Below are 25164 nucleotides of genomic sequence, written 5' to 3' on the forward strand. Positions count from 1 at the left end.
TTTTAGAGTGTGATTTACAGAAGTTGAGCAATGACAGATTTGTAATGTGTGAAGCGTGTATGAAAAATTTGGAAAAAGTGTTCACGATGAAAACTGTCCTAAAGAAAAACTTGGCTAGAGATAAATGACACTGCCATGTTTAACCCTTTCCTCCATATACATGCCTTTATGGCATGGGCGAACAGTGTAGATCCAGATCAGCCGGCACATCCGTGCTGTCTGATCAGGATCTGCACTGTTCGCTTTTTGATTTATTAGGTTATTTCTGACCATGTGCCGGCTGATCTGGATCTACATGGGTCGCGCACGCGTAAAAGGTGTATATATGGAGGAAAGGGTTAAGCTGGTATTTCTTATCAGTATTCTAGTTTGATAAAGATACATGAAACTTTGGTGCAATTTTATGGTGACAGTTCATTTTAAAATATACACAAACCACCATTTCTGCATTTGTGAAACAGTCAAAACTGTTTTCATTGGCCTTCAGTTCTAAATGGCATTCCCTTTAACTTTATCCAGCCATATTTTTAATTACATATTATAATTGATGTTTTTATATAATATTTGTTTGTGTATTATTTCTGCTGATCTGCTTCATCATAAAATGCTGAAGTACACAGATTAAATGTGTAAGAAATGCTAATGTGCTATGGATTTTATAACAATAAAAGTAACAATAGAGCACAATATTTCAGTAGGTGGTGGTGCTGCTGCTGCGGAGGTCTGTTTTTTAAATAGTAAAACGTTTTGAAACATTGTCATGGTAAAGGTGTGAGGGAATTAAACAAACTTACAAATTAAATCTAGTTTATGTGGGTAGGTTTATTTATATTCACAATCAGACATTCCAATCTGGCAAGCTGGTCAGAAGACTGTAAGTATTGGTTAGTGACCCATGATGCAAACACAGACCTGCCCACAACAAAGTCACCATCCGGTTATTTACTTGCCAGGTGTAAAGCACTGAACACTGGATATTCTTTCTTGATAGAATCAGAACTTAAGAGCTCTGTTTAGTAATGTTATATGAAAAGAAAACGGATAGAGATGCATGTTGGAGAAGTAGGGGATTGCATTCATGACTCCTTGATTGAGATGTGTGCCACCGATATGATATGTGAAAATATAAGGCAATATAAGGCAATATGAGTTAAGGCAATTATGCATAGACCAGGCATACACGAAATGTAGAGAAAGGCGTGTAATTTGTGACAACACATTAGCTTGGAGTACTGTGCTAACAGTTATTGACAGTCATGAATTCAAGTCCCACCCTGGTACACTTCCCCTGAAATACTTTTTGTTAGAAGTATAATGCAATGACACAACAAACTGGTACACTTCCCCTGAAATACTTTTTGTTAGAAGTATAATGCAATGACACAACAAACTGGCTTCAAGGAAAAAAAATAGTGTCCCATTGGTACTTTAGTAAGAACACCATGCTAGTGTTCCTAGAGTCATGAAATAGACACATATGTATTAATAAATGCATATTTAGGCCTAAAAAAATATGTCTGTTTCGGGTAACCCGACCCTACCTATAAAAATGCGCCGACCCTAACTATTTTTTCCGTTTCTGAGCAAAAAAAATATTCGTTAGCGAATAAAGAGTTACGAAGGGCGGATAAATGCAGATTTTAATCAGAATTATTGTTTATATGATAAAACAAAGTCAGGCAATGACAGTAATGTAGGAAAGACTGCTATGTGCAAGAAAACACTCTGAACTTACGACAGATTTTGAAAAAAAAGAATCCCTACCTACCCTACCTAGAAATTTTGGGAAGGTTACCCTAAACAAACAATTTTTTTCTTGGCCTTATACAAATACAGAATGAGCCTTTTATATACATATACTTCTGGTTTAGACCCAGGGGTAAAATTCAGGATATAATTAAATAGTTATGAAATTTATTAAGTAATTGTCCATAAGGGGACCTGCTAAGCATACACTGACAAATGAAACATTTTATCTACAGAAATTACCATTCAAGTATCTTGTGTGCTTCATCAATAGCTATGCAGGAAATAATTCCCTCTCTTTCCATTGCACTCAATAGACGGGTTCCTTTATCAATGCTAAGTAGTGCTTCTGGATGTGCGTATATCAATGTGTATTTCCCTTTAATAATGTCATCTAGAGGCACATTAACAATACTTTGTCCGTGTTGAACAGTGTCTTCATCATCAGAATTGTCGTCATCGGCTGCGGTCTGACCACTTTGACAATTATAGTCCAACCAGCACGCATTAATTCCTTGTTTGCTCATTGAATTTATTTGATCCATCATGATGCTGTTCAACGGTGTCAATATTAAGCAAACAGAAGAAACAAGGTCATACTTTGCTTTTAACACAAATGGGGCCACTTGAAAAATCAAACTTTTCCCATATCCGGTTGGCAAAATAGCCATCACATCATGTTTACTTAAAACATGAATCAAACATTCCCTCTGACAGTCTTTCAGTGGTTTTACAAACCCAATTTCCTTAGACACGCGTGTTATTATTTCGTCCATTGTTAGTTAAAAACCGAAAGTGAAAGTACATAGTTTTAAATATCTGAATAAAATAATAGTAATACGGTCGAACTTTTAATTGTATCTTGAATTTTAAGACCACTGAAGAATAAGTAAACCATTTTTAATCACTTGAAAAAGATATAATGTGTTTTATTAAAAAATCGCCATCCCTACGCGGACTACTTTATGTCGGAGTCTTTTTTACCCCAAATGGGGGTGAGTAATGCGTCGTAAGACACAGGTCTATTTTTGAGACCGGTGTGTACACATTGGCTAAACATTGATTTAAATCCAAACTTTGGAGGAAGGTGAATGTTTGCGCTATTGTCATATATTGCATTATTTACTAGCGAATGATATTTACTAGAGGAAATTCTTTCGAAATTTTACACTTCATCAATTTCCCATTTTGATTGCTGTTTGCAACAGGACCTTCCACGACCTCTCCTTTAATTTTGATATTTTATCCGGTAAATCAATGTTATTAAAATGTTGTTTTTGTTCTCAAATAAATAATCGCATATGGAAAAAGCATGTATCTTTATGACTTATCATGCTCACAACCGCTTCGTTCAGGCTTCTTCGGTGCTTGTATTTGCGTATGTGATGTTTACACGTCTGTGTCTCTAGCTTAATGTCGTTTGGCCCCGTGGCTTGTGCCTCCAATCAGCCCTTGCTTTTTTATTATTTGGGTTATTTAGATGCTCTTCTAGAGCACTTTTCCAAAAAATACCAATGAGCGCGTAGCGGTCCGCCTCCGGACAAACTCACTACCACCCGCCCCCACCCCTTATTGATAATGGTAAGAGAAATAGTTTTTAAGAAGCACCGCGCTTTATCGGGGACCAATAGCAATAATCCTACTCCCAGACTTCAAGTAGCACACACTAGTGGGTGGGTAAGAGAGAGCAACAGCAACAACAACAACAACAAGCACTTGGACGCTTTTGAAGTGTGTTCACCAAGAATGAGTAGCGTAGCTGCGACACAACCAGAAACGCAATGAGTGGGGGTAGTTGCGGGAGGTGGTTTGGAGGCCTCCCGAAAGTTTATATACATCTGAAAATATTTAGGATTCATTGACTGCTTTATAATACGAGTTATAACAACAGCAGTAGTTCAAATTTCAACATGCAAATTTAAATTGACGCTCGTATTTAAAATCAATACATACACGTGTTAACAAACATTAATTTTGAGTGATAGACCTTTAACTACTTAAATTTACTAAATAATGCATTTATGATTTTTTATTACATATAACAAGATTGTAACCGAGTATTTAATAGATGAAAACGCACAAATGGTGACTGGTGTCGGAGTGCTAACATATTAACAGTGAGCAACTCATGATCAACTTATAAGATAAAAAATACCGTGTTTTCTGCGCCTTTCTTTCAAATTAAACACGGTATCTTTCATATGAACAATTGTTTACGAAAATTATTTATCCATTTCAGTAAATTAAAACTCCCCCCCCCCCCCCCCCACACACACACACACCCTCTCTCGTCCCATTTCGCTCTCCCTTGGTATCGATCCCTCACCGTCTCGATCCCTCCATCTCTCTCGCCCTCTCCCGCTTTAATAGGACTCGTTAAGATTGAAATAATATGCCAGCAGACGTGAGCGAGTTTCTTAAACATCCCTTCGGATAGCTGGTAAAAATTAAATACCGCGAATAACACCATAATCGTGTCAAAAGTCCTAGAACCGGGAAGGCTGCGTCCAAAAAGGCCGTCAGATTATATTTTGTGGAAACCATTGACTCGGCAAACCATTTTCTTAAAATATAAAGGTAGATTTATTGAATTTATACTTCAAATAGATTACAATATATATTTGGTTGATATTTTAGTTTGTTTACGCACGGACATAAAAATCTGATGTGGTACATTCAAAAATAGTGTGCTCTTGCCTATTGCCGCCTTGCAGATCACACAATAGCGAATAATAATTTCGCCGGCGCCACCTGTCAAAATGGCCGTACACGAAAGTTTACGATTGTAAGAAATATGTTTTATTTGTTTATTTAATTAGATATTTCATGAATCATAAGAAAGAAGGGTTATTAAGTAAACTTCTAATATAAACATCTATATGTATCCATATTTGTTTTATTCTTGCAAAGTTGACTAAAAGTTTGCAGCGTTTTGAATTTTGTTTCCTGGAAAGTACAGGACAGGACCTACTAAAGCAATATGACCACGCCCCCCCCCCACCATCCAAAAACAAAAACAATGAAAATTATTAGAGTTTTTCTTGAATAACTTGAAAATTATTCAGTATTTTCCAATGAAAATTTACTGGGTGAAAATTGTAATATAATGCACAGTGATTTGATGGGAATGAACTCCTGCTTTGAACTCCTTACAAAATTTAGTGACATTTAACCTAAAATATGTATTTTTTTCTTCAGATTCGTCGAAGGGGTCACTCCTACCAACTATCTAGCATAAAATAACATTACTGCACTTTAACAATGTCAGAAAATCTCGAAATTTCTAAATTGAGGATTTTCTGACATTGTTAAAGTTGGTAGGAGTGACCCCTTTGATAAATCTGAAGAAAAAATATATATATTAGGTTAAATGTCACTAAATTTTGTACAGGTCAAATGATACCAAAGCAAGAGTTCATTCCCATCAAATCACTGTGATATAATGTACATAATGTTCACTTTTGAATTTTGTCAACTGTGACATCCTATTGACCACATGCAAATGTTGACCTCTGCAATTCATTTGTTTTAGTTTAAGAGAGTGGTGTGATTTAAAAAAAAATAATTTATGTACAGTACACTCAACGAGTTAGACCCACTTTCCTTGCTCACTCCGAGAGATAAAGTCGATGATCGCGGGTTTCCTCCGAGGGTAAAACTGTTGCCCTCGCTAAAATCCCTCCAAGTTCCTCCAAGTGGCTGGCTTACCGCCGAGTTTAATATGAACGATAGCGTTGAGAATCGTCCGATTTTATGATCCCGCGGCGGAACTGCGAGTCTTATCAGATAAGCAAGAAATCATTCTTGTTTAGAAGTTATTTATTTTTATGCTTATGCACATTGTTAAGGGTAAAAGATTCTTACATGTACCAACGTTTAATTTGTATTCATGTCCGTAAACACCAATTGAATATTATCTTGAATTATAAACATTGAATTATTAAAGTATTGCCACTAAGTTATTGCATCATAAAGCAGCCGACTATTTACACGATTCTGAAGCATGACCTCTGACGTCAAGCGCGTGATCAATACGATGTAGAATATACTATTTATTATTGGTGGTTAAAAATAGCTATGACGTTTCATGGAATTTACCACAGAAAACGAGGCAAGAAGGCCTTCAAAACCATGCGCTGTGAACCTCCTGATTTTCCGAAAAATTCTTGGAAGAAATGTGTTTATCAGTCATTAGCAAAAACATGTTTATAAGAATTACAGACACTACGGACAATGGACATTACGGACCAGACATTACGGACCAGACATTATGGACCAGATTTAGGGACACTACGGACTAGATTTAGGGACATTACGGACCAGATTTAGGGACATTACGGACCAGATTTAGGGACATTACGGACCATGATTTAAACATTTTTTTTTTTTAATTATTCACTCATTAGTTTTTAATTTGTTAATAAATACTTGAATTTGAGTGCTCAGTATGACGTTATATCTTCCATAAAACTGTGAAAAATCCCGTGAAGTTTGAATAGATCAATGGTTCAATATAAAATCTTGTGAAATTCCAAATGGTGTTAAAGACCTATGCATTTATAACAAATATGTGAAAAATAATGAACAAAATTTGAAAGATCGGCAGTTAAATCAGTTAAAAGCAACAGAAGAAATATTTTCAAAAACAGTTTATTTCCCAGAGCACATATAAGAACATATCAGTGCTTACATGAATCACGAATAAACAGCACATGTCACCAAAGCCACCATTCATTTTTAAACAGGCCTTTAAAGTCTCGCACATGCTTTGAGCAGACTGCTTGTAGTCAATTTCTTTGGCGGAAAACTCCACCTAAAGCTTCATGAGCCGGCCTTGTGTCAAGGTTGAAGCCTTTCGTTTGTAGCAGCACAGTTTCCAGTTCTTAACCAGCTTGCACATAATTGGTATTTCATGCGCCTCTCTGTACAAGAGTTCAACCAGCAGGTAGAGAGGCAAGTTTCCCTTTATTTGGGGCACATCTCATTCTGTATCCACATGCTGCTGACATACTGAAGAAAGGAGATCATTCTTTCATCGTATAACCTTTACTACTTACTACTTGTGACCTTTTATGTAATTCCATTTGAAGTGTTTTATGGCTATTCTTTTTATAACTATTACATAAATAATAACATATAGCCTTAACTACTACTTGTAACCTTTTTATGAAATTGAATCCCGAAAATAAAAGTTAAGGACCATACCTGAAAGATGCCTGTTCATGGGTGATACCGGCGGCTGCGGACATCTGGCTACTCTCAAGAACACTGTCTGTTGTTGGCAGTTGCATGATGTGGTCGGGTGACCTTGGGACGTCGCTGTGGTTGATCGTCTCGTCCAATAATGATAAAATGTTTTAAACACAAGCTATTGGTTAATCAGTTTATACCATTTCTGAAACTAAAATTTGACGAAATTTGAAATCTATGTTAGTTATATGTTTACCTAGTTCATCATCCAGTCTTATGAGAAAACTGTAACATACCTGGACTTCCATAGACTCCTCTGGCTGCGCTTCATCATTACACGTGATGCATGTGAATTCTAACTCGGTACCATCCAGGTTCGCAGCATCATACTGGGCTATGGTTATACCTGTACCACAGCGTAGATGCTGCCAACGTTTACATATGTCCCATTCCATCGCAGTGGTTTGCATAAACACCTCTAGAACAGTGGATACAACGAGCGCAAGGCATACTTTTAGATCTATTCAGTTTTGTGGCAGAGGAAATTTTGAGGATGTAAACCCAACTCTTGCTTTATATTAAATAAACGATGTGTGTTTGTTGCAATTCTTGCAAACTGATGTTTAAAACTGGCAATTTCTGTTGCCTTAATTAGTGTTTATTAGTTATAATTGTACCCGTAATTATCGGCGGTATATTACAAACAAACATTATACTGACAACCTTTAATTGGCAATCATAAAAGTGTGAAAACCCATTCTAACGGCGCACTTTCACTGAACCTTTCAATTAAAACAAATGAAAGGGAAAACAAACAAATATGACGATTCAAAGTTTATTTCAGAAAGCAATCGATCACATATGAAAACAATAATATTCACATTTACAATTATAAGATTAACACATAATTCCTTTATTATTATTAAAATTATTAAAATACATTGAAATGTCATGGGATTTTTCAGTTACATTAAAGATAATTGTCATACTGAGCACTAATATTCAAGTATTTACTAACAAATTTATTATAAATGATGGTCTGTAAGTTTCTGAAGATGGTCCGTAATGTCCCTAAATCTGGTCTGTAGTGTCCCTAAATCTGGTCCGTAATGTCTAGTCCGTAATGTCCATGGTCTGTAGTGTCCGTGACTCTTTTATAAGATGCATGTGCAACTAGTGAAATACGACTGCATTGTTGTGGTAAGCTAACTTCATGCAAAACGGGCAGAGTAAAAAAAATAATAGCAATTTTCTGGAGCCGTCGTAATCGGTTGAAAATTTTAATAAAATAAATATAACTTTACTCTTTAGCTTAGATTCTTATCTAGTGTTTGCAGAGTTTCGCGGAGTTAACCCCTCCGAGGAACGCCGAGTTCGTTATTCTTCGGTTGACTGATCACCCTCCGAGGGCCTTAAATTCAAACTCCGAGGAACGCGGACAGTCAATAAAATCATTGTGTTGGCCGCGATAGCAAAAATCCGCGGAGGGAAATGGAAAGTGGGTCTAACTCGTTGAGTGTACTGTATGTTGTCAGCACACAGAACATCAAGTCACTGTTACTTACACAATAACATAAACAACAATATTGTGTCCCAACAGAGTGTTTCCTTAAAGATGTAGGCTCTAAATCCATACCCCATCCAATACAAATCTATAATGTAGGCTCTAAATCCATACCCCATCCAATACAAATCTATAATGTAGGCTCTAAATCCATACCCCATCCAATATAGATCTATAATGTAGGCTCTAAATCCATACCCCATCCAATACAAATCTATAATGTAGGCTCTAAATCCATACCCCATCCAATACAAATCTATAATGTAGGCTCTAAATCCATACCCCATCCAATATAGATCTATAATGTAGGCTCTAAATCCATACCCCATCCAATACAAATCTATAATGTAGGCTCTAAATCCATACCCCATCCAATACAAATCTATAATGTAGGCTCTAAATCCATACCCCATCCAATACAAATCTATAATGTAGGCTCTAAATCCATACCCCATCCAATATAGATCTATAATGTAGGCTCTAAATCCATACCCCATCCAATACAAATCTATAATGTAGGCTCTAAATCCATACCCCATCCAATACAAATCTATAATGTAGGCTCTAAACCCATACCCCATCCAATACAAATCTATAATGTAGGCTCTAAATCCATACCCCATCCAATACAGATCTATAATGTAGGCTCTAAATCCATACCCCATCCAATACAAATCTATAATGTAGGCTCTAAATCCATACTTCATCCAATACAAATCTATAATGAACAGAAGCCAGGTCTTATTGACATATTCACTGTCACTCATTAGATATTCCTCCAGTTCTAGGATTAAAAGCTCGCCTGGTGGTATTTGAGACCTGAAATAGTTTTTTTGTCACCCTTGGACTCTAAACTATACTAATTTCATTATTTTCCATTAATTCTGTTTCGTTTGTTTCAGACATATAACAACAGACAAGTTTATATTTGAGCCAATTGATACTGGTGAGAATGAGTTGCTTGTCATTGATCGTGTCACACAAGAAATATCCCTGCAGGGTAAGTTCAGAACACTAGTTTTTTAGCCAGGTTTTAAATAAGACGGGGTGCTGCAAAAGAGGAACATGGTGCTAAGAGATTAAACAGCACATTGTTTCAGGATATCATATGAAGAACTTCAACATTATCATATGAAAATCGACAGAATAGTTTGGTTTTAACTGTCAAACATGTTATACTTATTCATTTATTTTTCCTGAGGGCTTACTTTTCTTCAAGTTTAATATGGTTATGAAATATGTGAGTCCATTCTGGCAAATTTTTATATGAATCACTGGAACTTATACAGGGTACACTTTTTAAAGTTAATACTAAGGTTAGCTAAAGAACTTCAGCGAACACGTTATATATATTACCTTTTGTGACGTGTTCGCTGAAGAGAACGCCGTACACAAACCCAACCAGAATTCGTGACATTTTTATGTCACGCTGTTATTTCACTTGTATGCATTGTACAGACAAAATAACTATATCCTCAGGTAAATGAAGTAAAATGTAGTTCACAAACACATTTTCAAAACCAAAAAAAACGCTTTATAGATAGTTGATTTATCCTTATAATAATTCCGATTATAAGCATTCCTTAATTAGGTCATAGTTGTGTTCAAATTTATTCACGTGATAATAAGATTTTCAGAAAATACCCATGTGACCTACATTTGACCTCACAAATGTAGTGTTTATTTTGCTGTTTTTATTCTATTTCGAATAAATAGAAATATAACTGATAACAAATTTCAAATAAATAAATCGTTTTTACTTATCAAAAGGTATTTTCAACCTTACTGCAATTGGTTTCAACTAAATGAACAATGTGAAGCCGATGCTAAAAATAGAATTCATCAACGTCATCATGGTCATTTGATTGCAGAGTCATTCAATTGCATCATCAAATGATCATACTCAGTTGATTCTGGTCGACTTTGGTATGGGGGTTACGCCATAACTTTAATGTAGTAAACATCAAAAAAGTATCAACATTAAAGTTCTGGAAGCCAGAACTATACGAAGGTTGATCCTGAATCACCAGTGGTGACCATACTGGTTTGTGAACTAAACAATTGCTGTAAAATAAAAATCTTTGCAATGGTTTGTCTTCACAAGTATATTTTGTGAAAAAAATACTTCAACATAATTTTTTTTTTATTCTCACCAAAAACCATCAGAAAATATGAATGATGTTATTCTAGATCAGCCCTCATATATATATTGACAGGATAAATCTCTTTGCCTTTTTTGCAGCTAATGAGGGTCAAATTCCAACAAATGCAGTCACATCAACAGTATGCGGTATCATGGGCATTATCAGACTTATTGCAGGTAAATGGATTTCTAAACACGACAGATCAGATCAGGTGCTTTATAACTGTAAATGATTTAGGTTATGTTGAGGAAAAAATATAATCTGTTAACATGATTTGGGAACAAAGAACAGTCAAGCTTCATTGTATTGCATTCAGGTGTTGATTAAATTGACATTGTAATGCATGTTTGACAAAATAATAAACATATTTTACCTTTTCTGTTTTCTAAATAAAAAATAGGTGAGGCATTAACATTGCCTAGGTGTCAGGTATTATCATAACCTTGATGTCACAATGCAAAATGCATTAAATATTGGGTCATATCTCAATATTGGTTAACATGTTTACATGAAACTAAGAACAATTACCAGAAATATCAATTGGCTTAACTCGTGATTAGCGAGTCAGGTAACTCTGTCTGAACTACATCTTAATTCTTTCAGGTCCATATCTGATTTTGATAACCGGGAAGGAGAAGGTGGGGGAGATCCGTGGCAACACTGTCTGGCAGGTGAAGACAACCAAAGTCCACTCCTACAAGCGTACCATGTTCCACCTCACAGAGAAACAGGTATAAATGTGGCAGCGTACCAGAGTCTTTAGTTGTTACAATCATTGTTACAATCATTTTTTATAGCTATTTTTAAACCTTTGTTGTTAAATTTATGTTAGGGAACCTTTGTTGTCAAACTTATGTTAGGGAATATTGAATGACTGAATCATAAATGTTCTGCAAACCAATGATATTAGATTGCTGACAAAAAATCTGACACATACGTATTTTCATGTTTCCGTTTGAAAACTAATGTTTTATGGCTTAAACCATTACTAACGGTTTAAGAAAAATGCATAAAGCATAAATTTTTGAACTTAAATATAAATATCTGCAACTTATTTTTTTCAGTAGTCTTATGTAACTGATTACCATGCATTTTCACAAAAAATGGCTCATTTCAAGACAAAAAAAAGTTTTCAAAACTTCAAATCTGTGAGAGTGTAGCTTTAATTAACCCTTTACTTCACAGATTCACATTTTTACTTATGCATGAAATATAAACATGTACGATTTCTATCCTGTAGAACCGAGATAATCTCGTGTACCTGTCTATGGTTGAGGCTGTGTTGAAGACTGGCTACTTCTACTACAGCACCACCTATGACATCACCCATTCCCTACAGCGACTCTACAACACCAGCCCGGACTTCATGTCCATGCCATTACATGAGCGAGTAAGGCCTTTAAAGAGTTTGATTTCAGCTTACGAGCAGTGTTTCTTCTTGGCCATTTGACCATTGAGTCACGCTATGCCAGGTCTTTTGTCTGCTGAAAATGCACCAAGCTGCCCTATCAGAATTTAGAAAAATTGTTATGGAGATTTTTATATTTAGTTATTTTTTAATTAATAATTTTTTAGTTCTTTTATGAATTAGCAATAAGCAGCATATGGCAGATACTCAATTAAAAAAAAATGTAATTCAAAGCCTTAAATTATCCAATTATTTTGGCAAAATGGAGTATTTCTGTCACATTTATCAATAAATATTAACATTAGAACCTAAAATCTCTTAGACATTAGAGCTCTTTTCATGATATTTCATCTTTGGAACAATTGTTTTGTTTACACTTAACACTTTCTAATGTCTGACCATTACTGGCATAAATGAGTCTCTTTAATGCTATTTTAAGTGCTTTGATAAAGTTATGCATGTACATTTATAGCAGCACACAATGAAATTAAAAGGAAGAAAATCACCAACAAGGACATAATTATCATTATTATATTTTGTCATGTTTTCAGGCTGATCAGCGGTTTATGTGGAACGGTCATGTGTTACGAGAACTCAGCCAGCAGCCAGAACTTGCCCGCTACTGTCTACCCGTCATGCATGGTTGTATCCTTCTGGCAATATACGTCTCAATTAATTCTGGACTTGCTCATGTGGGGAAGTAGATGCTGTAGAACATATTTTTTCTTACTGTTTTTGAAAAAAAAATAGATATTGATTTTAGAACAATACGAGACCATTCGTGTACATCACTGACCAGTTTCCAGTTGTCAATCGAATCATCAGTTGACCATTAAATAGGATTATATTTAGTAAATAGATAATATCACATTGTTTCACTAGTCTATGTGTTACATTTCGATATAAACATTGATGTCGAAGAACAGATTTGAGAATGAAAATAATTGTTTGATCAAACGATCATAGAAACATGTTGAATGAATTTTTTTATAAGTGCCAAAAAGCACATTATTCCATAAGTTTCTTATTCCCTTAACTCTCACAAGTTATGAGCATCAAGTCATTGGTAGTCAACAATAAGGGTGTGGATTACATCCTGATCTCCCGGCGGTGTGTGTATCGAGCGGGCACGAGATTCAACGTGCGAGGGCTGGATAACAAGGGACAGGTGGCCAACTTTGTGGAAACGGAACAGATTGTCATCCATAATGATACCTCGTGTTCATTTGTTCAGGTACCAGCTATGTTGGTTTTGAAATGTAAATACTGTTCGTATACAAGAAACTTGCAGCTGTTAATTGTTGATGTATAATACTTGTACATGTAACTTATTTACCACATTATTTGAACTATTTATTACAATTGTTTCATTTAAGTTATGTTTTATGCAGAATTTTGTTTCAAGCATCTTCTGTTTTTGTTCCCGTCATCATTGTTGTCCTGCAAAAACTGTAATGCTGGAGATAACTGTTAAACACGAAACTAGATTTGTATGTTAACTTCGACAATACAAACATGTAGCAAGTTGCATAAAGTAGTGTTGATGTATTCATGTTGATGGTTCTATTTCAGACCAGGGGATCAATACCTTTGTACTGGTCACAGCGACCAAACTTGAAGTACATGCCGCAGGCCCAACTACGAACATCAAACCATGTAAGTTTCTGTAATATGCCTTCAACATTCTGTTCACAATCATGTACGTATGAATATTAAATTGTGCTATAAAAACAGAAACCAGAGGCTTCTGTAATGATGTAGTATTGTGACTGAGTTTATTTGTGTCATATTATGATATTATTATATCATGATATACTATCACAAACTGACACTGGTTTCTTATTTAAAAGTTTAATGCATGTGTAGTACTAGCAAACATGAGATTATGTTCATACTAATGTAGTTCACAAGTTAAGTAATTTATCTTGATTGTGAATACGGCCAAATATGCACTTGATATATATGAAACTAGCCTCAGTCAGTTTGATTGGCAGAAACAAGTACTACAGCAACTTGTATAAATTTAGTAAAGTTTTCAGTTTGGACATAGTTATCAAAAATGTTTATTCATTGGTCCAATAAATAACTACTTATTAATCAAATCGTTTTAGTCAAGTCAACTAGCCAAAAGATAGCCGTCATCAAAATTAGACTTTTGGATGAACAAGCCCGAATTCTTATACTATTGCTTGGCATCAAATTTTATAACAAGCTCTGCTATATAAAATTCAGAATTTGAGCAAGCCCGAAAGACATTTTACTAGTGCAGGGCTTGCGGGCTTGTGCATATTTTGACCATTGACTGATAGCCTGTGGATAAATCATCAAAACTTGATACACTTGGCTGCTGGTGTCGTTCGAGAGGTCATGAGAAAATAACACTGACAAGGCCTCACCCCACAACCTCCTTGGTTTGGAGGTGGACACCTTCACCACTACACTCGACAGTGGGAATTTGAAGCTCGATGTTGAGGGATCATGGAAAAGGGAGGATTTATGATTGTTATTGTATTTGTTTTTCAGTTGGAGGGCTTGCAGAGACATTTTGATGACCAGGTGTTCATGTATGGGGAACAAATCATTGTCAACTTGGTATGTTAGTTTGTTTGTTGCATGATGATGGCATTACTGTTGAGAGTCAGTGGTGTGTTATCTTCCACAGATAAAGACTTAAGAGTGTTTCAGATACTATATCAGCCAAATGACATAAATGGCTATTAAAACCCCAAAGAAACATTGATACCACTCTTTTAGTCATCTACTTGGCTTACACATGGCTTACACTTACTTCATTTGACAAGGGAAACAACTGGTTTTGGAGCTTATGTACCAATATTTTGAATGGCTTACCAAAATGAATGTTAGATCCTTACCCTTGATGTAAATCTTGTTATGTGAGTTCCTTTTCGATTTCAACAATAAGGACAAATGTACATGTTTTAAAAGTACTGTTGTTTTGGCAAAACTGGTAGGGGACTATTGTGCAGCTAGCAATACTCATTTTCCAGGTAAATTCTAAAGGCCATGAAGGATCATTGGAAAAGGCTTTAGCAGAATCACTCAATAGTTTTAAAAATCCAAAAGTCAAGTAAGTAAATTTTGTGAAAATATCTAATAAACTTTCCAATATATTTTATTTACCGGTTTTAGCTACTTTTTAGCTTTATCATGTTGGTAAGCTGATATACCCGGTATGTCATGTTTGAGTTAGATTTCTGCTGTAATCAAATACTGAATCCATTTAGCCTGATGTTGACACATACTCTGACTAACTCTTTTTTTCATACCTGCTAAATTTCTGTCTTAAGATTTTATATGATTTGAACATAAAATATGGAAACCAGGATTGGTTTTTTGATTCCATATTATACTGTAGCATAGTGCGAATGTGTAGATCTAATTCTATAATACTATAAAAATGAAGTAGGACTATTTCATTGCATTTAAATGCTTTGTAAAGAAAAGTTTTTAGATAGACATTTCAAAGAATAAGGAGAGCATTCCCACTCGACTCTGCATTGGGAATTTTACTCATATCTTGAAAAGTGAATAGCATTGGTCTAGTTTACTTGATAATTCACATAGTTGTACATGGCCATCACACTGATAAGTTGGACAACTCTGTATGATCATTAATACAAATTATTGCCCCTGATTGTTTAAGTATTCCAGCACGTTTGGACTTGAGATTACATCTCCAAAATATTTTATGCAATGGACATAATACATAATGTACATATTTGATCAATTGTGTATGCTATTTACTTATTTATATCAGACACACTGAGGACCGAATAGTCAAGTGCATTGTCTTACAACAGCTCTTGTATAATTTAAAATGCTTCAATGGTTAAAATAAATAAAATAAATGTTAGTGGGTTTATCTGTAGGATTGTACCTCTTCTCTTTGCTTGCTTAAAACACCAGATGTCTAGTGCATTATGGCAACTCAAAACGATTCAACCAAGTAACATACTATCATACACGGCCACATTATCCTCTTATTTACGGGGGTATATATCATGTTCTGGTATGATTTGTTTTGCATATAAATGGTGATCACTCAAATCTGTGTTAAGAATCAAATATACTTGAAATATATTAAAAATAAATGTTTAGAAATATATTAAAAATAAATGTTTAAAAATGCATCACTAACGATACTATAAGGCAATGAAATTACATTTTAGCTTCATTCTTTACTCTCCTCTAGGTATGAGTATTTTGACTTCCACCACGAGTGTCGGAAAATGCGGTGGGACCGACTCTCTGTTCTTGTGAATAGGCTGGATGAGAAGAGGAAACAGTTTGGGTATGTGGCTTTACTAGCATGCAGTATTTACTGGTGTTTAGTTGCACAAGACAAAATAATTCAGTTTGAAATCTATTTTTATACTCCTGAGTTTGTCCAGCATTTAAGAAGATAACACAAAATGATTGTACATCACACGTACAAATATTTGCAACATTACGTTGTCATCAAATTGTGTTATCATTAAATCGCAAACAACACAAAATACATCAATTAATGCACATGTATGAATAAATAAACAGTCTTAATTTAGCTTCCAAATAAATCCAGACTGCCGTTGAAAAGTCAAATACACACATGTTCTGGGCTTTACATACTATAAACTGAAGTGCCGCAATGAGCATATGACAAGGTTGAACTGTTACATTACTGCCAGTGTGCATGCAACTAATAATCCAGTAATAAAACAGCTCAGTATGACAATCAAGTGCCCTACTTTTGATTAAATTAGATTAAATTACATTCATTGAATTTTGTTAGCTTGAGCAACAATCACTCGCAATATTCAAATTTCTCTCACATTTTGCGAATATGTAAGCCAAAATTCAAACCCTGATACATGAAGGAAGTTTGAATATATGTAGAAAGTTTTGGTATGTGTAGCAAGTTTTGTTATGTGTAGCAAGTTTGGGTATATATAGAAAGTTCGGGTATTTTTAGCAAGTTTGGGTATATATATATAGTGAGTTTTGGTATTTATACAAGTTTGGGTATGTGTAGCAAGTTTTGTTATGTGTAGCAAGTTTTTGTATATTTAGAAAGTTTGGTTATGTGTAGCAAGTTAGGGTTTGTGTAGCAAGTTTTGGTATATATTTATAGCAAGTTTTGGTATATATACAAGTTTGGTTATGTGTAGCAAGTTTTGGTATATATTTAAAGCAAGTTTTGGTATATATACAAGTTTGGGTATGTGTAGCAAGTTAGGGTTTGTGTAGCAAGTTTGGGTATATATTTATAGCAAGTTTGGGTATATATACAAGTTTGTTATGTGTAGCAAGTTTTGGTATATATTTATAGCAAGTTTTTGGTATATATACAAGTTTGGGTATGTGTAGCAAGTTAGGGTTTGTGTAGCAAGTTTGGGTATATATTTATAGCAAGTTTTGATATATATACAAGTTTGGTTATGTGTAGCAAGTTTTGGTATATATTTATAGCAAGTTTTGATATATATACAAGTTTGGGTATGTGTAGCAAGTTAGGGTTTGTGTAGCAAGTTTAGGCGTGTGTCATCATGGAATGGAGCACTGAATGTGTTTATACTTCGTATTTGAGTCTGACAGCTGTTATATTGCGAATCAAGATCATTGGCTCCTGTTAGACTGTCAGGTTTAACAGGAAAACATACAAGATATATTCATGGCCTTGTTGTCATTAGCAGGAGCATCATTAAAAAAACAACAACCTTGGGCTGTATTAAAAAAAACTTTCTTGACTTATATTATTAACATGAAACATGGTACCCAAGTTTATAATAATATGGACATATGACTAACAAATCCCATAACTCCGGCTGAAATGTGTCTTGACTTGCCACTCACCACCTTTTAGACAGATAAAAAAGTTGGTTTCTTCATGCAGTGCTATTCAATTACTATTATGTAACTTGAACAAGTAAGGCAAACAGACTAACACTGACACCCAGTACAGTGATTGTGTTAAATACATCATCTATTAAAAATGAATTAACTTTGATGTGTATGGTTTTCAGCCTTCTCATTTGGACTTCACAGAACATGCATCAGACTAAATGTTTCCTAAAATTAAAAGATTTGCCTTAATCTCACTGCTGGAGCCTTGTTTTTCTTCAGTTATTTTGTTGTGTCGAGTGATGGTGTCCCGACCAGCCACCAGGAGGGAGTGATTCGTACTAACTGTATGGACTGTCTAGACAGGACCAACGTGGTGCAGGGACTTCTCGCCAAGATAACTGTAGAGGAACAGTTTCAGGTACCGGGGGCCGGTTTCAATAAGACAAGAGAAAAATATTTGCCCTTATAATTACAACGTTTTCATTATTGACATCATGCTTAGTACAAAATGCCTTATCCAATATTTTCACAAATAGGTGTGACCCACACCGTGTGGGCTTATTTTAGAACAGATTTGCCAGCTATGCACTAGGCAGTAGCATCAACAGGAAAAACTGAAAGTTTGATAGCAGTGTATAATTTTGAAACATAAATTTTTATTAGTTATTATTAGGCTAGTTATTATACAACAAAGCCTTTCTCTATTCTCAATTGAATTCATACAAATAAGTTTTGACTGATTATTGCAGACATTGGGCATCACTGACGGACAAAGAAAACTAGAAGAGTTTCCACATTTCAAACACATGTTCAATAATGGTATGTGCCCTGTGTCTATATGTGTATATAACTAGTAATTAATTCTTAGAGAAATGCAAGTAATTTCATGGTTGAGTACTAGTTGTATATATGTAATGTATTCTGTTAGTATTTAAGCATAGTTTAAATGAACATAAGGAAGAAATCACCAATGAATAACCCTTTAAAATATGGGGCATGAGAAGTAAACAAATATTGTTTCTCTATTGATTATTTCAACTCTTTGGATTTCTTAAAGACATCCTCAATTTGCTGAAACACAAAAAAGTATTGAATAAAAGCTCCCATAATTATGACCCATGCTATATATTAATTTGTATTACAGTATGGGCAGATAATGCGGACATCGTATCAAAGCAATATGCAGGTACTGGGGCCCTCAAAACAGACTTTACCAGGTATACATGCTTCCATGCTCTATATAAAACAATGACCAGGCTTAAATCTGATGCTGGTCATGTTACATGTTTAGATGTTTAACAACTCTGTTATCAGTATTACATCCTGAATTTATTAAAGAGTACATTTAAGACAGTTTTAAACTGAACACTTGATTGTTAAAACTGACACGACCATTTCACCTCCAGGACGGGAAAGAGGACAAAGCTTGGCCTGTTAATGGATGGCTGGAACTCGTTGAATCGCTACTTCAAGAACAACTTTGGTGATGGTTTCCGACAGGACAGTATAGACCTGTTTCTGGGTAACTACATTGTGGAGGAGAACGAGGGGGTGTCCAAACCCTCCCCACTAGGCTCTGATAGGGACTGGAAGTTCTACGCGGTAAGGAACATTTAGCATTCATTGGGGGGATTATTCAGAACTTCGTTAAAGCTAACAATGTCATTAACTTTCAAATCTTTACGTAATACTCTAAAAGCTTCCTGGACAGATATGTGATCTGCCGATCTTTTAAGAAATATGGAGATCACTAATTTAGCTATGCAGGTTTTATCTAAATATGTCTGCACATCATAAAATATTTCATTTTTAATACTTAATAACGATGCCGTTAACAGGATTGTTATCCTTAACAAAGATCTGAACAATCGACCCACTGTATTTTTCATATCACATGTAATTCTAAGATAGTATGTACATGCACATTACATATGTCCCCAAATATATTAGGTATGTACATCCATAATTTAAATGATAAAATTTCACCTCTTTTGTCAGGGATTTGGGTAGTGTAATTTTATAAGTTACGGGGTTAGTAGCTGACCAGATATGTGATATACGGGGCAAAGGAAACCATATCGGGTGAGAGCGAAGTCACCTACAACCGCCGTTATGTATATATCACGTTGACAGCCTGTTAACATGTTTAAATGTTTCATTTATTTATCGGAATATTCATGGGAATCGGAAAATAGACGACCAGTCCTGGACTTATGGCGTCTGTCATTAATGTCGGAGGCATGATATTGCAACCTATGGGAGTGCAACATTTTCAACATTGTATATGTCTTATTATGAATAAGAATTATATTATTTATCATAATGTGGTACAGCTAGTGTTTTTCTTTCTAATTGTGTTTTTTTCATAAAAAAGAAAGGATAATAGTTATTGAAAAAAAATATAAATTAAACATTGAAATTTTAATAACATGTGCTTGTCACCAAAGATAAAAAAGAGAGTAAAACTCAGGTTGTCTGTTTCAGATACCTGTGATATTTGTGATCGCCATGGCCATGTGTGTGATCAGCATTCTTCTCCCAGATGGTAAGTGCTCTGTGCATCAATCAATGCTTTGATCCACCGGAAGATGGCAGGCACACCAAGAGCATTTATGCAATCGGCAAATCTTCTTTACTTTATTCCACCTCTAGAGCAGGAAACAATGTTCAAGTCTCAGAGGGCATAGGTGTCCAGGCATTAAAAATCCATTAAATACAAATGGCAAAGTATATATCAAGGGAGGAGGTATTAACAGTCCTGTCAAAATATTGTCTGTCAGGAATCAACTGCAGTTTAAAGTCTGCTATATCCCAATCAAGACCTTGAACCAACATTTTAGGAATATTTATCACTAAAGTCTTTGAAAAGGGATGATTATGAACATTTCAGGAATACCAGTAGCTTGTCAAATTTTGAGTTCTGCATGTCTTATAAATATTCTATTGGAATGTGTAGAAAGAACTTGCCATTCAATTGTTTTCGCATGTTAAAATTGTCCATATAAGATCTTTCCACTTAAAAATCCATTTAACTTGAAATGTATGAATGAGTATAGCATGCTAGATATTCATAATGACCTCTTTATAATATATACTTGTATCATGTATTACTTGGTGTCCGTCACCATTGTCAGTTGTTCGTTGTCAACATTTTCATTCAATCAAATTTCCTCCTTAACCAATTCGTCAATTACAACCAAATTTCACAGGAATGTTCCTTGGATGGTCATCTACCAGATGCCTTCAAAAAGAGGTTCCATGTAGAACTCTGGTTGCCATGTTAACTTTAATAATCTTCTTACTCACTGGCCCGATTTCAACATAATTTCATAGGAATCTTCCTAATAGAGTCCTTTATCTAATTCCTTTAAGCCATGTTGTTTCCTTTAAAACTTTGCAGACAGGGAGCGAGTTAGTTTTCACAATATGACTGTTTGAAAAAAATCTCCTTAAAAACTGCTGGGCAGATTCAAAACATCTTTTCAGAAATGTTCCTAAGATGGCCCTTTATCAAATTTTCAAGTCACATTGGTCTGTTTCAAATGCTGCCGACTAGTTGGGACTAGTTTACACTATATGACTATATTCTACTTGTCCAGTTTTAAAAAGAAAGACAACTCCAATTTGGAGAAGAGTAAGTTTATTCATCAGGCAAAATCTCCCTTTGAAAAGATTCTTAATCTGCACAGCTCAGACTTTAGACATGTTATGGTTCTTAGTTTAGTTGAAACATATTTATTTTATAAAGTCTGTGAAACAAGTTGTTACAACATTACATTAATCACCCTCGTTGGCGCAATGTTACGTGAGTGTGTGGTCTTGTGTTGTGGGGGAAAGCTGGAGAACCCGAAAAAAAACAACCCACTTGTCCGGCTTGGTGACCACATACCAAACTCACATGTAATGGTTCTGCATCTATTTTGTTCAAATTATGGCCCTGGGTTCAAAGCTGGCCCTGCCCCTATATTCCTTCAAGATTTTGTGAAAAAAATGCTGATAGCTTAAATGAACATTTTCCTTATATTATAATATGGCTACAATTAAAGCATTGTTATTTTTTGTGAGAGACCACTAACCCTTTAGAAAAGAATTCTACAGAAATGTCCCCCTGTTAACCCTACACCATTCTCTCAGGTTAGCATTAAGGACCATCTTGGCCCTCTTGTTTAAGGGTAGTAGTGCTCATCATTCATAATTCAGACAATTTGTTTTATTTTGTACATCTTTTTCCTCCATCATATTATCAATGGTCTGTTTTAAATTTCCCATTAATGCCCTAATTTTACCATTTATTGCCACTCTTCTCAATTTGAAAGCTCTGACCCCTTTTACGAAAAAAGTGAGAGAAAAACAATGCATTTATTATGCTACTACATGATATAAATGATTAGAAAACCATTGTAAATTTATATGGTTTCCTTCCAGAACATGTGAGTGAACAGTTGATGTATATCTTATTCTGGGGTGGAGCCAGTCTGATGTCGCTGGCCGTCATCTACAGATACGGCTCTGAGTTTGTTGACCAGCCTAGACTCGTACAAACCAAGGTCAAGACAGACTAGCTGTATGGACGGGAAAAAGTGCACATAGTCTGATACGATTATTTATTACTATAATTACAATAAACTTATTGAACTGCAATACATTGTTTTATCATTTTGTTGCCAATTTTTTTTTTGTATGTTATCTGGAGTTGCAAGATGTTGACTAAGCAACGATGCATAAAGGTGTATATGTAGTGTATGAAAAAATATTGCTTGAAAAAATTACATTATATTTTACAGGAACAACAAACATGCCAACAGTAATATATATATATATATATATATATATATATATATACTTTAATAGAAGAAACATAGGATTCTAATTTGAATATGGCTTCCACTAAAGGATGTTTGGGAGTAGATTACTAGTACTTTCTAAAAATTGGCCTTAAATTTCCGAAAGGGAGTCTTTAAGTAAGTTAAAAACTTATCATAGTATCATAACTTGGTGTTGTTGTTGGCAAACACTTGTTCCTTCACAACTTAACATTGTGTACGATATTAGCACGCTGCGTGATGCATAAATTCATTAAGACAATAGACATATGTATTGAGCAAGTCTGAATCCTCTTGCTAAAACATGTTGTTGGTTACCGTAAGCCCTGTGATAGAGTGAGAAAAACTGATGAACATTTGCATATCCTTACAGTGCTGTCTTGTTTAAGGATTTTAAAACTATGCGGATGTCATATCAAGAACACATGTAAATTTATACTCACATCAATATAGGAATAGATATAATGTTGAGGTTTTTTTTACTGAGTTCATGTCTGTCATGATTGGTGTTTTTCGTTCTTGATTATACAAAAAGTTTGTTTGAATGTAATACTCCATGACAGCCATATATCAGGGAATTGTGAAATGAAAACATTTACTTGAATGTGTGATTTTGTGTAAAAATATACATGTATGTAAAAATATTGTAAAGAAAGCCAACTGATTGTATGAAATAAATGCCAAAATGATATGTCTGTTGTGAATTACATTATCTGTAGCCAATTAATGTAAAGCATTGGTTATTGATATAAATTTCAATATTTATAAGCAAGCAACAATGATCCCTAGATGCCTGTCCATTATTGAGAGTCAATAAACATGACGAGAATGGGATCCTGGTCATTTATAAGAGATTGTTTGTCGGAGGTTGTGAAGTAATCAGTTGAATATCAGGGTTCCCCCGTGGTATTCCAAAGTTGTTACCACTTTTTGGCAGGTGACCAGGGGGCTGTGCCAGGCCCCTAGGCAGGTCCAGGGCTGTGCTCTTGTGGGTATGAAAGAAGCTCAAGGGCTTGAAGCATCTTAAGAGCTTAATACTGCATTTAATCTTGTTTACTTTTCCCAAATTCGGGTGAATTGTAAAACACTAGCCACTTGTGATTTATTCTTCATTGGCGATCACCAGTGGGAATCCTGGATTTAACAAATATGCTATTCTTTATTGACAAAAATGGTGAATGGTTGAATGATAACCAGCCTCATGTTGATTGCTATACACAAATCCCAACAACTTGACAAATTTCAACAATGTTTTTAAGGGGATGGGGCTGGTTTCATGTCTGTCAGGGGGTGGGGTTGATATAAGATAACAAATCTCAACAGAAACAGATTTTGGTTTTCTTGAGCTATTTAAAGGCAACCCTATACCAAGGAAGGTGTTGTTGTTTTTTTTAAAACTTACTTAGCTGCATTGACTTAAAACTTCTGACAATATCAAGTAATTGTTTACTAAATATTCTTTCTGCCTAAACTTGTGTCCACTGTTAATCAACCAAAAACTGAACAGTTCTTTTTTTTAACCAAAAACAGCCGTCTCCCCTTTGCTTGCCTGCTTTTTGTCATTTGATTTTGGGAAATAGAAAAAAATATGTATGGAAAGAATAGAATGCTTAAAAAACAACAGCAAGACATGTACAAAAAGTACCTACTACTACAGTATTTTAAATTTTTATCGAGAGTATCATCTGCTGAACACCAGTTTCTTTATTCTGCTGTATCATTAAAATGGTGATGGATCGTTAACTTGGGACACCTTGCCTAGACACTGTACTTAATGTTTGCAAATGTTATGTCATGGAAACTGCAATAGATTGGTACAACTCCAGACTGTATATCTGTAGAATAATCATATTATAGTCATATGACCTTTGACCTAAGTGTGACCTTGAACCAAGCTGGTTGTAACATGCGCTCTACACATCGTCTCAATATGGTGAACATTTTTGGCCAGTTATATAAAAATACTTAAAAGTGTTCAAGAAATATGGAGCTGATGAGAATAATAGTCATTGTATGACCTTTTATCTCTATGCTTGACCTTGACCTTGAACCCCCCTGGTTCAAACATGCACTCTGCACATCATCTCACTATGGTGAACATTTGTGGCTGGTTTATGTCAAAGTCCTTCAAGGGGTTGAAGACATATGGACACAAAAATATAGTCATATGACCTTTAAATGTAATCTTGTCCATAAACTGAACAGGCTGTATCATGCCCTGCACATCGTCTCAATGTTGTTAACATTTGTGTTTTTCAAAATCCTTCATGTGTAGAGGACACGATTTTTTGACGATAGACAAACAACTCGAGGAAAAATGGTATGTCGCCCCATTTATGGGGTATACATAAATTCATAAATTATTATTTAAATCTGCATAATTGTTTATCAAAAATGTGTGCTGTACAGCATCAAGGTCCCTTCAATTAATGCAAATAGTCATGA

The 25164-nt window shown here is 35.0% G+C and overlaps 1 protein-coding gene across 1 annotated transcript; it reads left to right on the forward strand.

Moving 5' to 3' along the window:
* Positions 1–4490: 4490 nt before the first annotated feature.
* Positions 4491–23410, forward strand: LOC128244666 (phosphatidylinositol-3-phosphatase SAC1-like). The gene is made up of 17 exons (XM_052962687.1): positions 4491–4531; positions 9403–9500; positions 10743–10820; positions 11248–11375; positions 11885–12034; positions 12604–12697; positions 13099–13286; positions 13625–13708; positions 14576–14644; positions 15061–15140; positions 16266–16364; positions 18176–18314; positions 18646–18715; positions 19041–19113; positions 19303–19498; positions 20381–20441; positions 22322–23410. The coding sequence occupies exons 1-17, from the start codon at positions 4506–4508 to the stop codon at positions 22456–22458; spliced, it is 1770 nt and encodes a 589-aa protein (XP_052818647.1). The 5' UTR covers positions 4491–4505; the 3' UTR covers positions 22459–23410.
* Positions 23411–25164: the final 1754 nt, after the last annotated feature.

The sequence above is a fragment of the Mya arenaria genome, chromosome 8 (genome assembly GCF_026914265.1).
Source record: "Mya arenaria isolate MELC-2E11 chromosome 8, ASM2691426v1".
NCBI lineage: Eukaryota > Metazoa > Mollusca > Bivalvia > Myida > Myidae > Mya > Mya arenaria.

Bases quoted from the DNA above. Each gene is read 5' to 3' on its own strand.
- LOC128244666 (XM_052962687.1), top strand. From the start codon at position 4,506: ATGGCCGTACACGAAAGTTTACGATT. The intron at 11,376-11,884 runs GTATAAATGTGG...TCTATCCTGTAG, and splicing joins TCCACCTCACAGAGAAACAG to AACCGAGATAATCTCGTGTA. The intron at 12,698-13,098 runs GTATCCTTCTGG...AACTCTCACAAG, and splicing joins TCTACCCGTCATGCATGGTT to TTATGAGCATCAAGTCATTG.